This window comes from Cervus elaphus, chromosome 12, assembly GCF_910594005.1.
Source record: "Cervus elaphus chromosome 12, mCerEla1.1, whole genome shotgun sequence".
Taxonomy (NCBI): Eukaryota; Metazoa; Chordata; class Mammalia; order Artiodactyla; family Cervidae; genus Cervus; species Cervus elaphus.
Genome location: NC_057826.1, coordinates 91,423,840 through 91,437,997, shown reverse-complemented (window position 1 = coordinate 91,437,997; position 14,158 = coordinate 91,423,840). Strand labels below are relative to the sequence as shown.

Sequence of the window (14,158 nt, the reverse complement as noted above, 5' to 3'; positions counted from 1 at the left end):
AGAAAGTAGAGATTTCACTGCATTCCCAAAGGTTGGTGATTTAGAGATGCTGGAGATGATGTAGGAAATGGAGGCCCCGAGGTTAAGTGACTTGCCTGAGGTTACACAGCTGCAAGAGGCAGTTCTGCTTCCAGGTCTGCCCTTCTCTCTCTGAGATCAAGGAACCTTCCACTGTGCCCGGCTACCTAATAAACTGTGTCATTTCACTTATCAGGTGGTTAGATTTCCAATAATCTCCGCCATTAAGAATATAGTTTGAATTCAGAGCTCCATAAGGTTGATTGGTTGATTAAATGTTTGATTATCTAAAGATTAATCCAAAACTGCTATTGTTTTAACCTTTATGAAGAGTCACTCAAAATGTATCAATCACATTCTTTTCTCCTTTAGAGGAATTCTAGGAGAGTTATACCAATCTTGACTGGTAAGGGGCCTTAATTGTTCAGAGTCTTGCAGTGCTTCTGGGTCATAATTCTGAAACCAGCTGTATTTGGTACGAGTATAAAACATAAAAGCCGACCTTGTATGTAACGTTCAGCTGACCTTGGACATTTCTGAGTTTTTGAAGAAATTTCTGACTTGGTTTGCTTTTTGATTTCTTTCTTGGACATTGGCTGTAGCTAAACTTTTAAACTTAATTCAATTTTTTAAATAATGTTGGCTTTTCTGGCCTTATTCTGTAACTTGAGCCTGAATTTTATCTGCAGTGTCTGAACTTGTAGACTTTGCTGTGATCCTGGAATGCGTTGAAATTGTGACATGGGAATTGGTCCAGAAATCACTTACAGGAGCAAGAACTCGGGCCTGAGCTTAGCTGGGGAACGATTTCAGCTAAAGCATTTCTCCTCCACTCGCACATTTCTGCATGTTTCAGTGACCAGATTTGTGCCAGCGATAGGGGGAGGTTACACATTCCCACTGAGAACACTTGATGGAGATTATCGGGATACTTTATTTTTTTCCTTTCACTAAGCCAGAATTGGCAGCGGAAGCTGGGTCTGAGATTGTGTTTAAAACTATTGGCTGTTCTGGGAATGGAAGGAGGAATTTATACCTAGTGCATTTCCCCATTCCCTCTTCTGTTCCTGCAGGAGATTCACAGTTAGTGAAAGGCATGGGGCTTCATGTGAAATGGTCAGTTAAGGTATTGAAGCAGCTCAGTCCTGTTCAGTAGCCACCTTGAGGTTATTTACTCTCTCAAAACTTAATCTTTTTCCTTCTATTTTTTCTTCTTCTTTTTTTTTCCCTAAATTTTCTTCTGGGTGACTTGTCCCTTCATGACTCAGCTCCTCATGTTCTCCACCAGAAGATTGGTTGTAACTTCTGTTTTATCATAGCCTTCTTCCTTTCAAAGCCTCAGTGAGTGGCTGGCCCATTTCTCTTCTCTGGGAGGTTTCATCATAGTAACCGCATTCCTGGAGAAAACTGAAAACGGAGGCACGGGGCATGAGAATTAGCATGACTCAAAGTGTCCAAAAAGATTGACCTTGATTGGTAGCTCCATGAAGGATGATGACTGAAATGGGTGTATGTAAGAGAATCAAAAAGAAGCTTTAGGAGCGGTTATCTCCTGACTTAACATTGCGTCCGGGACTGCTATGGAGACTAGGGCTTGTGTAACTGAACTTTGATGATGTTTTCCCAGATTCTGAATGGTCCCTTGGAAGTAGAACAGTTGGCAGCCATCAGGCTTAGACCTATTTCCAATGAATGACTGCCCCTGCATCTCAGTGGTGACCGTTTAATGTGGTACTCTCTTATAGTCATGGACAGGGGCAAGGAAGCCTGGAAGGGCACCGTGGTGGAAGCGGTGTGCCAGGAGAGGGGGACTTATTCCTCCCGCCCGGGGAGTGCGGGCAGCAGGCAGCCCTCTGCTCAGCTGTCAGTCTCACCAGGGAATTGCCTCAGAGGAAGAGTCCCCTGGCCCAGGGCCACCAGGTGGCCTACAAGTGACGGCTCACCTATGTGAGGGTATAAAGGTGTGTCCTCCTCGGCCCAGTTCAGGACAACTGAAGCATCACCCAGCTTCAGAATCTTCCCTGAGGGGTGCCTGTGGCTTTCAGCGAGGCTGCATCCTAGCTCAGTTTCTCCCTCTGCTCAACCTCCACCTCCCTTCCCTACTTCCTTTTCTCCCTCCTTTCCTTCCAGATGTTGATTCCAAGCGTATGCGCTCATCAGCCTTGGGGCCTGCAGAATATCAATTCAGAATCTGCTTTGGGAGGAACCCCACCTGCACAGGAGTTTTATGAGCAATTTGCCTGTCCATTAGAAGATGTAGCACAGACTTTTTTTCATGTAATCAAAAAAATTTTTTTAGAGACCGAGAGTTGAGAAGAGAAACAAAAGACTTAGATGAGGTCAGTTAAACTAAGTTAGGTTAGTTCTTTCTCCTCTCTATATCTGAATTTGAGATGTGGGGTGACACCTTGCTTCTCTGTGAAGGTTAGAAGCTGTCATTTGAAGTCTTGACCCAGTCATCCCCAAATTTGATGTGATAGGGAGAGAAAGAGAGGGAAGGACCAAAGAGATTATTTCAAGCTGGATTCTTCTTTGTGCTTTGCATTAGGACTCTATGTTCTTGCTTTTGCATTTGACCTTATACACTGAGTCCTTTCTTGGACCATCCATTTCTCCTCTGTGATGCTGTGGCAGCAGACTGGAATTACTCAAAGAACAACCGAATAAATGGGCAGTGGTGCTTGGCAGCTCCAACCCAGACTGCACATCCGGGAGGATAAGCAGCCTTCTTCTGAAGGTATTCTTGCTCCCCTCCAAGAAAGTTGTGCATGCCTCACTGAGGGGACTGCCCAGCCTGGTGTGAGGCAAAGCAGTGGGCAATCGGGGGGTGGGGGTGGGGGACTGGATGAAGGAGAAGCCACTGTGAAAATGTAGTGACACCCAAGGAAGAGGTGAAAACTTTGGAGGAGGAAGCCCAGAACCACGCGAACAGCTTTTACTGTTCTTTCTTTGGGTCTTAGAGGAATTTGTGCATTCAAGGGCTTGGTCCTCCACCTGGTCTCTGGTCCCTTGGCGTGACCTCGGATGATGAGTGGACATCATCTGTCTGCTCTACCCTTTTGAAGACTGGGTCGCCATCCAACTCAGCCTTCGGGGTACATGGGGAAGCGGGGCACTACAGAGGTAGGAAGCCTCTCAATGATCTGAGTCAACTGGGAGGAGCAAGTTAGATGGGTGGGCGCGGGCTGGAGGGTCCCTACGGGGCGTCATGATGTTTGGCTCAGGGATGTTGCAATGTGTTCCTGAAAGGCCAGAGGCTTCTTGGGGGTGCTCCCCAGGCTACACTACCCTTCGGGGCCGGCCCGGGGTTTGTGCCGCGAGGGGAAGAGAGGCTAGGGCGCTGGAGGTGTGGCCCCCGGGACGGGTTCAGGAGGAACGAGGCCTCTGGACAGCGGAGGGAGTGGAGGGCGCCGGGGCGTGGTGACCGCCGCTCCCTGGGGCCCGGGGTAGGCGGGGCGTGGGGGTGCCGAGCCCGGCGGCGAGCGCGCTGTGTCCAGCCCGCGAGAGTGCGGGGAGAGGCGGGCGGGGCCGAGGGGCGCAGCAGCGCCCCATCGGCAGCTACTGCGAAGCGGGGGCGCCGCGGAGAAAGGCGGGCGGGCGGGAGGGAAGGAGGGAGGGACGGAGGGAGGGAGACACGCGGAGTGAAAGTAGGGAACGAGGTGCGGGCGGTGCTGGGGCCCCGGGGCCGCGGGAGCCCGGCGAGGTCGAGCTGGGCGGCGGCGCGGGTCGAGCGGAGCCGAGGGCGGAGGGGCGGGCGGAGGCGTGGGGAGCGCGTTTGGGGCGCCGCGGCGGAGAGGGTGGCGGCCGCCGGTGCGCGCGGGGCGCTGTGTGTGCGCGCTCGCCCGCTCGAGGAGGAAGATGGCCCAGAAGGGAAAGTTGGGGTGACGCGCGCAGCTCCGGCAGGCTCGGCGGGGTGCCCCGCGGTGAGCCCGACGGAGCGGCGGCCAGACCGGCCGGGGGGCGCACGGTCGGGGCGCCGCCGCCGCCGCCGCCGCCGCGGCGCCCGCCCCCTCACTGCAGGTGGCCGCCGCGGCGCCGGGGCCCGGCGGCCGGGGGCGCGGGCGGGCGCGCGGGGGAGCCCGGCCGAGGGATGGGCTGCGCCCCCAGCATCCACGTCTCGCAGAGCGGCGTGATCTACTGCCGGGACTCGGACGAGTCCAACTCGCCCCGCCAGACCACCGGCGTGTCGCAGGGCCCCGCGGCCCCCCTGCACGGCCTCTTCGTCCAGACCGACGCCGCCGACGCCATCCCCCAGAGCCGCGCGTCCGGGCCCCCAGGCGCCGCCCGCGCCCGCAGGGCCCGCGGGGAGCTGGGCAGCGGCAGCAGCGCGGGCTCCGCGGGCCCCGCGGCGACCACCTGCAGGGGCCGGAGGCGCCACTGCTGCAGCAGCGCGGAGGCCGAGACCCAGACCAGCTACACCAGCGTCAAGGTAAACGCCGGGCGCCGCGCGCTGCCGGGGGCGGGGGCCGCCCGCCGCGTCCCGCGGGCAGGGGGCTCCGGCGGAGTTTAGTGACCTGGTTGGTTTGGGGAGATGGTCACTAAGGAGGAGTTTACTTTTCATTTGGGAGGGGAGTGATGAGGGCCCCGGAAATGGGCGCGTTAAAGACCCCTGGAGGGGTCCTGAGAGCCGATTTTGCGGGGGGGTGGAGCGGGTGGAGAAGGGAAGCAGGTGGGCTGGCCTGGTTCTCACTGAGAAGGAGAGGGCTGGACTGGGTCAGCTCTGGAGGAGGGGTGGGCATCGTTGGGAGCGTTCGGAAACGAGTTCCCTGAATGAAATCCGAGCTCCGGGCTGGATGTGCGTGGCTGGGAGGTGAACGGTGCAGACTCGGTGCCACCGTACTACAGTGCCCCCGTGTTCAGATTTTCACCTGGAGACGCCGGCCGGGTTGCATGCAGTCTCAGCCACAGGGGCCGAGTGTGGGGATCTGTGAATGGAGGAGAGGGTTTCCGTTCTCTGGAGGGATGGAGGAAGGGAATGGAGGAGGAGGACCTGAGTGGAACCTGTTGTTTACGACTTCTTTGGGTTGGCTGCGTGTCTGGAACATAATTGAAAGAAGCTGGCAGGGAGTTTGGAGGGTCGGCTGCGCTGCCGTGAGGGGAACTGATTTCCAATGCAAGTGCCGCTGCCTGAGGGTGAAGATTCATTCTGCACATTCATCTTATCTTTCAGGAGAGTGAAATTTTGAGCCACTGGAAAACATTAAGTGATTAAAGCAGTCACTACATATTTCTTAGTGGCAGAAGAAAAATGATGATTTTTTTTAACAGTGCCCTCCTGTGTGTTCTCAAAATACTATTAAGTCCAAGAGGTTTTTCTTTGTGTAAATCTGGCCACTGGGCCTTTTATTCTTACAGCAGAAGGATGGTGGCATATCCTACAGTACAGAGGGAGGGAACTGTGTCTCTCTGACTGTTAATGTAAGAGAATCAACAGCTTTTTACACGGTCAGTAGATTACCAGGAATCGTGTCGCTGATCAAAGGCACCATTATATCTTTACTACTTGAAAAGTTATTCAACGATTGGCCTAGTGTGAGGAGGGTCCTAGTCTTCATTGGATAAAGTCAGCTCTCAGTGGATGGATGAAGACAAGGATGACGTGTGCTGACTTCCATGACATGGAAGAGCAAATGCTTCTTTTCGTGAGCTTGCTCTAACAGCATCTGATTTTGTAACATGAAGCTTACCTGATATTTATGTATAAGTTAGAGAGTTTCTCTGGTAATAATCGTGTGATAGAGTATGATAATATAATCATCATTATAATACAAACACTATTTATTGAGCACCTACTATGTACCAGGTAGAAGTTTTCTAGCTTTTGAATGTTAACTGTTTACTGATAGAATATCCAAGAACTAAAGACCCGGATGCATGACAGTTCTAGCTACTAATTGAACATTTGTTATAAGGGAGCATGCTGAACACTAACTTTGTTTTTTTTTCCCCCTACACTGGTTCACATAAAGTTATCATTAGAAGTAATTTTAGGGGATGAAAATGTTTTATTTGGTGAAGTAATTAAATTGGAATGTTGCCAATAATGACTGTCCTTTTGCCTTCTTGTTGAAAAGGAAATTTGATGACATGAGGTGGTAGTTCAGAATGATGACAACTTATGAACTCTAGATAGTCTTTTTTCGTTTGCTTAAGAGAATTTCTTGCCTTTCAGAGTAGCAAGAATCCCAATTTAGTACCTGGCAACTTCAGTCATTCCTTGTTTGTTCAGTAAAAGAAAGAATAATGAATGAACTCATTCTCTATGTTTTAGTACTTCTCTTAAGAGGCTACTTAGAGACCAAATGAAATAAAAACTGGAGGGGAAATAAGTCCCAATTATTAGCAGTTAGTATGAACTTGTATAAATATCATTGTTACTTGGCTGAAGTGTTAAAAGGCTTGACCTGGATAGGAATTTAACTTACTTTGCTTTGTCAACCAGATTTCCAAACAAGAGCTTATTTCATTCCAACCCATTGCTGCAGATGTTGGACAAAACTGCTGGTTCAGTTTATTCAACACTAATTTGCGTGTGTAGAACTCAGAAACTACAGATTTGATATTACATGTGAGACCAAAATGATTATTTATACAAATCACGTAGAATTACCGTCACAGAATTGGTTTAACATATTTAACACTATCCTTTTAGGATGTGTGACTCGGTGTTATAGTATCTTTTTCAATTTTTACCTGTTCCATGTCCTTTTTTCAGTTTTTACCTGTTCCATGTTCTTTCATAGATGAGGTAATTTTATAAAGACATTACTTTCATTTCTTTTTAGAAGAATTCTTCCACCTTAGGAGTTTGAGACAATTGCTAGTCATGCCCCCCCACCACCACCACACTCACTCCTCCCTTTTCCAAAATGCTCAGGTGGAAAAGTAAAGTGTCCTTTGGTCTTATTTACAGTGGTGGTAGGGTTGTAACAGTTGTGTTGTTTTTTTTTTAATTTGCTCTTTGTACATCAATTATAAACCATATCTTCACTATCTCCTTGGTCTCTGGTATTCCCCAGAGTGCAGAAATGCATGCTTGATCTCTTTCTTTTCTAGCAAGAATTCATCTCATTAGGCTTTTAGAATGATGAAGCATTATGATGTCAAACATGATGTCGACAGGAACCTTCCTGAATACCTAATTTACAAAAAATGATGAGCATTAATAATTCATGTGCACTACAGTGATATCATGTGGGTTTCCAATTCTGGTAAGAAGTTAGGTTTGTCTTCCAATTGCTGTAAAAAATGCAGCTTCCTAGCAATTTGTCTCCCTATTGTTTGCCTTTTTAAAAATCGTGCTCCAACAGGAGAATCCTGCAGAATGCTCACTGCTGAGACTGTGCCAGTTTTGCAGTTCTTGTTCAGAAATCCTCAGAGGAGATGGTGGAACCTCTCCCTGGGAAGAGCTGGGGATTCTTACAAGTTTCCTTTTTCTCATCCCAGCTGTTGTGCCTGGGAAGGATCCAGGATTAGGCAGCCAGTTGTAGAAGAGAGTCTTGATTGACAATCCAGTCAACTTGCAGTCATCTCTTGTGAGGTAAACTATTTTGTGGATCAGACACGGGAGGTTCTTAGTTTCCAAGTGATTTTGTTCTAGTAGGCAGCCTTGCCAATTCCCGCGTCGCCTACCATTCATTGTGCTCAGTCATTCATTCAGTCAGTATTTGTACCAGGTTCTGCTGTTCTGTGGATTCAGGGAATATACATGAAGCCTGGTAAGCAAAACCTAATGAGGATGGTCAGCCTATTGCAAAAGGATGTGCCGAAGCCAGTGATCCATTACTTCTGTATTATCTGTGTTCCATGGCTTTCCAAATCAGTGAGGATAATCCCAAGTTGACTATCTCTAAAGGGAAAATAGATAATTTTCTGACCTTGTGGTAAATAATGAGTGAGATTTTATTTACCCCTCCTTTAAATGGAGGGATAGAGCTATTTTGAAAAAAAAAAAAAAGATTTTTATTAAGTCAGTAGTCTCAAGTTTTAGTATACATCAGAATCACCTGGAAGGCTTGTTGAACTACTGACTGTTGGGTTCTACTCCCAGAGTGTCTGATTTAGGAGCTCCTGGATGGGGCCCAAGAGTTTGGATTTCTAACAAGCTTCTAGGAGACGCTAGTTTTGCTGATCTAGGGACCACAATTTGGGAACCACTCTTTAAATGAATTAAATTGTCTGTGGGTCAGAAATTGAATTAGGTGTGGCCACCTCCAGCATAGTATATGGTTCCACACTGTGTGTATTCGGAGTGCTAGTCACCGCCCTGCCTTCATCTTGGTGGTGGTTGAGTCGCTAAGTTGTGTCTGACTCTTGCGACTCCATGGACTGTAGCCTGCCAGATTCCTCTGTCCATGGAATTTCCCAGGCAAGAATACTGGAGTGGGTTGCCATTTCCTTCTCCAGGGGATTTTCTAGACCTAGGGATCGAACCCCCATCTCCTGCATTGCAGGCAGATTCTTTACCAGTGAGCCAACAGGGAAGCTGCCCTGCCTTCATCTTAGTTTACTTTTGTGATATGGGCCATCTGTCACCTCTGCCCGTGAAGTCAGGCTCTGAGCCTCCAGATGTGGCTGGGAAGTCCATGAGTGGAGAGAGGGCTGGGCCGTGTGTAGCCCACTCTGGCTCCCGAGGTGCAGACTCCCCTAGGGTCCCCTGGGGTGTGTGGGTCCTGGTGTCTGGCTTTGCAATCTCAGTCCCTCACATGCCTCTGCTCTGCTGGTGCTGCATCCCACACAGTGGGAAATTGCAAGGCAAGGGAGCAACTTAAAATGGGCTGACGTCGCTCTTGGAGTTCTTGCTATTCCTTTTCACCGTGCTGTGTGTGTTTAGTTTTAGTAAATCCCTAATTTATTTTCTGCCGTAGCTCATTTCATCACAATTTAGTGCCCCCTCCCTTTGTTTCAACACATGAACTATAGTCATTGAGCAGATTTTCCTGGTTTTCACTGCTTTCCTCAGTAGTTACACTCATTTCTAAGATCTATCAGATATAAACTAGTCCCTGCTCTTTTTACAATGGCATCGTTTCTCCTGTTAGAACTGGGTGGCTGCATAGATCAGAGAGCATGCCTTCTTTTCAATATAAGTACAGTATTAATACTTCTAATAGGAAGCAAAAACAGCCCTTATTTCAGGCAGTATTTATTCAGAATATTTGGTAGCTGTGTTTCCTTGGTTGCGTGTGTGTGTGTGTGTGTGCACACGCTTGCGCTCAATCATGTCCAACTCTTTGCAGCCAGACTTCTCTGTCCGTGGAATTCTCCAGGCAGGAATACTGGAGTGGGTTGTCCTTTCCTCCTCCAGGGAATCTTCCCGAGCCAGGGATGGAACCAGCATCTCTTGGGTTGGCAGGAGGATTCTTTTACCACTGAGTTTCCTGGGAAGCCCTGTTTCCTGGTTAATTCATCATGAAAAAGTTTAATGCCTTTTCTATACTTAAGTTTTCATATCTACAAAATAAAAACAATATATGTAAAGACTTTGTGACTTAAAAAGAGTAAACTTGAAAGCACTTTGTTTTTTGAACTCTGTGGGAGAAGGTGAGGGTGGGATGTTTCAAAAGAACAGCATGTATACTATCTATGGTGAAACAGATCACCAGCCCAGGTGGGATGCATGAGACAAGTGCTCGGGCCTGGTACACTGGGAAGACCCAGAGGAATCGGGTGGAGAGGGAGGTGGGAGGGGGGATCGGGATGGGGAATATGTGTAAATCTATGGCTGATTCATATCAATGTATGACAAAACCCACTGAAATGTTGTGAAGTAATTAGCCTCCAACTAATAAAAAAATTAAAAAAATAAATAAATAAAAAAAATAAAATTTAAAAAAAAAAAAAAGAAAGCACTTTGTAGAATGTTTTTAAGGGTGGAGTCCTACCATTAATGCTGCTGCTGAGGCCGATGATGATGAAGACAATGAGGACAGTCCATGGGTCCTTCTGTAACATCTTTTCCATGAAGTTTTATGTAATATTGAAATAGCTTATTTGATAAACTAAACTTAGCTAAGTAGATTTAATAAGGAAAAAGGAGATATATCCCTGAAAAAAAAAAAAAAAAGACCTGTCAGGTAATTCTCCCTTTGGACTTTGGTAAATTTGTCCTCAAATCAGAAAGTAAGAGAGCAAACTACTCCTTTTCAGAGGTGATGCTTTTCTACTGACTCCCACCCTGGTGGACATAAGGCAGGACGTGGGCCGAAGCAGAGCAGGACGTGCTGGTGAGGGCTGGGCAGCTCCCGTGGACCAGGTTATGGTGGGTGAAGGCCAGGAATCAGAATGGAAGGGAAGAGGGAAGGACTCCTGTAGCCCCAGGGGAAGAGAGAGTTTAGGGTCTGGGAAACCAGCAGGGTTGGGGAAGGAGCAGCTAAGTACTGCAGAGCCGAGTGGGCAAGTAAAATCTAAAAATCCAGGAGCTCAGAAAGCTAACAGGCTGTTGAACTGGGTTGAGACTTCTGGTTGGGGAAAAAAGGGAGATGCTGGTGACCAGTCAAAGGGCTGTAAGTAGACCCTGCACCTAAGTGAGGCAAGACCAACCAACCAGTCCTTCCTCAGACCTGGGCAGATGGTGTCTGGACAGGAAACAGATTGTGTATCCACAAAAGTTTAAGGAAGTAATGTAACAAAGGGACTGTTACAGATGCGTTGGCAAAATGAAGGGAAATTAGCAAATGATGACGATGAAGCTCCCTAAGACCAGAGAAGGAGGGCACTGTTACCACGGAGAAGAAGGGCAGAAGGGAGCGGTTACGGGGACCTGAGAAGCCAAGCCTGTAGGATAGGGCAGCCCCCAAAGCTGTGTGCTTACGGGAAAGTGCAGGGATTGGAGGCCTGTGGCTGGGCAGGGGGGCCTCCGGGAATAAATGCCTGTAAATACCCTGTGCTGCTGTCCTCCCTTTCATTGATCTCCGGCTTGGTACCATCTTTGTCCAAACACATTTGGAAACCAGAGGGTGAGGAAGTCCATTGATCGAGGTTTTCCAGAACAAGGGAGAATATATCCTGACCATATCCCAGAAGGCCTTCTGTAGCCAGTTCTAAAAGATGTCCAACGTCATTGGAGATACCCTGGGAAGCTCAAATTGAGATGGGTAATTTTGATAATTGTTTAAAATAATGGCATTTTTAAATGGTCACTTAGTGCATTGTTTATTTCTCTTGTTGGATGATTAATGATATTAAAGTATATCCACTGATCTTGTGTGCAGACTTCTAAGGTACTGCTGAAAACATCTCTTCATCTTCAGTTCATTCTCCTCCCTGACTCTGCTTAGACATTCTCTCAGTCAGCTGGGAGGTGTGGGGAGGGCTGCTCTAACAAAATACCATAAACAGAGTGGCTTAAACAACAGACATTTCTGTTTTATTTATTTTGACAGCACTTTGTGGCTTGTGGGATCTTAGTTCCCCAACCAGGGATCGTACCTGGGTCCACATCAGTGAAACAAACAGCAGACATTTCTTTCTCCCTATTCTGGAGCCTGGGAAGGCCACGGTCAAGGTGCTTTGTGAGAGCGTTTTGCCTGGCTTCCAAATCTCCTTATGTCCTCACATGGCTGAGAGCAAGCAAACAGTGGTCTCTCTTCTTCCTCTTAGAAGGATGCTAATCCTGTCATGGGGATCCCACCCTCATGACATCATCTAAACCTAATTACCTCCAAATATCATCAGAGGTAGGGCTGCAACATAGGAATTGTGGGGGTGGAGTGGGATTCAGATCTTCCCCCCTTAACAGGCATGCTTCTGTCATTTCCTCTGTTCCTTGTCCACTGACCTCTCTCCCCACAATCTCAGAGTGCAGAGGTTGCGGGTGGGGGTGAATGCACTCTAAGAAGTTGCCTAAGTAAAAACCAACCTTAGCCAAATTTATTCTATTTTTACTCAGTCTATACTTTATTGCTCTCTATACCTTCTTTCCAGTCTCGAAACATTAATGAGTGAGTTTATAATGTGTTTATAAGCTTATATTTTCACTCAAGAATATGCATATTTAAAACATTCAAAAATATTTCAGGTGTTACCATATGGAACTCTGCTCACTGTTGCTACATGGCAGCCTAGATGGGAAGGGAGTTTGGGGGGAATGGATACATGTCTGTGTATGGCTTAGTCTCTTCATCGTCCACCTGGAACTCCCACAACATTGTTAATTGGCTATACCCCAATACAAAATAAAAAGGTTTGTTTTTATTTTAAAGAATAAGTGTTACCCTACTATATGTATATAGATAATCCATAAGGACCTAATGTATAGCACAGGGAACTATACTCAATATTCTATAATAACCTATATGGAAAACGAATCTGAAAAATAATGGATACTTATATATATATATGTAACTGAATCACTGCCGTACACCTGAAACTAACACACCAGTGTAAATCAGCTATTCTCCAATATAAAGCAAAAATTAAAAGTGTAAAAACATAGGCGTTACCAATGTGTTACAGTGAAAGTCTGGGTAGCTATTATGTTTTAATGGAAAACACCACTTTTTAATAAGTTGCGATATAGGTTAGTTTAGATTTTGCTGCTCCTTCTTCTCTGGTTTCTCTCTTCTCCCACTGGCAGATAAAAGCCAGTTTTTATTCAGGATTTTGCTGCTTCGTTCATTCCCATCAACTTTTTCAGCTCCTCCTTTCTGCCTCCTCTGGGACAACTCACAGAAAAATAGTTTAGGGGCCTGTGATTGGTTTAATGGAAATCAGGAGATGATTTTGCTTTTGGATAATCCGTCACTGAAAGAAAGCATGTCATGGTTGTGTCTTGTTTCCAAGGTGATTCCAGTTTTCTTGTGTGGTTTGTACATTTTGCAACAAGGTGTGTAGAATAGATCTGGTAACATGAGCTATTAAATCTTGCTATTTGCAGAGTGCTTTATAAATTGATACATTGTTTTACCCATCTATGTAAAAACACTATGAGCTACAAATTACCCTTCTTATTTTACAAAGGAGGAAAACAGGGCTGCAAGAAGTACAAGGCATCATTCTAGATGGGGGCTGAAATTTAAATAGGTGATTGTCTGAATCCAACTCCGAAGTTCTTAACCACTGCTTTGCTGCCTCTCGCACAGGCCTAAAGGCCCAGGCATGACTAGTGCTGGAACTGCAGTTGTTTAGAACAGAGTGGCGTGGTGGTGAGGGAGGGAACAATCAGAGGGCCTAGTGGATGAGGTTTTTCCTGTTACAGACCCACGTCACCCCCTGTATTAGCTCAAACTAGAGCATTGTTTTGAAATGAGAATGTAAAATGCATACAAAATTGGAGATGCTTTGGCAGAACACGTTGCCCATGTTACTTGGCACTTTCTAAGTATTGTACAAATACTAGCTGCTAATAACCTCATGGTTGCTATGATTTCTGTTTTGGTAATTAAAATTTTGCTGATTTAGATTTAGATATTGTTGAAATACATTTTCTATTGGAAAGTGTATCCCACTTTCAAATAGACTGATTTGACCAATGTAGGTGACTAACTGGATTTATATATAGACGTGTTATACCCTGAGGGCTTCCTAGGTGGCTCAGTGGTAAAGAACCCACCTGCCAATGCAGGAGACGCAGGAGACGTGGGTTTGATCCCTAGCTGGGGAAGATCCCCTGGAGGAGGGCCTGGCAACCCACACCAGTGTTCTTGCCTGGAGAATCCCATCGACAGAAGAGCCTGGGGGCTGCAGTCCATGGGGGGCCAGAGAGTCAGACACGACTCAGCCCTGAGTGCTGTTACCCTGAAGCTTTGGAAGCCTCTGGGTGTGGTCTCTGACAACTGGATTTCCAAAGGAGATGACACAGGAGAATCTTGACAGTGAAAGGCCCAAGCTGGCCTTTGGGTTCCATGACTGTTGGACCTGCATAACCCTTCTGCCTTTAAAGCTCAGGGCCGTGGTGCAGTGTTGAGGTGGTCCCATGTGGAATTCTTCTTTGGTGTCACCTGAAGTTTTGGTCTATAATTGAGCTTAAAACCAGTTGGCAAAAGCTCTGTTGGTTTTTGTGTTGCAGCATTTCTGTATGATGTAGCTGTCAGATGTAGTATATTGTTGGAAATACGATGCACTGTAAATCTAACGCTGTTGCCTCCTAGAGGGGAAGGTATAATGGCTAGCTTCAGGGATTCAGTTGCCTGTGTGAGTC

The 14,158-nt window shown here is 46.9% G+C and overlaps 1 protein-coding gene across 6 annotated transcripts in view; it reads left to right on the top strand.

Moving 5' to 3' along the window:
- The window catches only part of PDE8B (phosphodiesterase 8B), a 330,100-nt gene that overhangs the window by 107,028 nt on the left and 208,914 nt on the right, over positions 1–14,158 (top strand). For 2 of the 6 annotated variants that reach the window (XM_043919988.1, XM_043919987.1), the window contains exon 1: positions 3,845–4,447. The exons of 3 other annotated variants lie outside the window; for them this stretch is intronic. In XM_043919988.1, the coding sequence (XP_043775923.1) occupies positions 4,109–4,447 (339 nt within the window). In that variant the 5' untranslated portion in view covers positions 3,845–4,108. Of the gene's footprint in view, positions 1–3,321; positions 3,465–3,844; positions 4,448–14,158 lie in introns of those variants that run through there. One more of the 6 variants, XM_043919993.1, reaches the window with a different exon arrangement.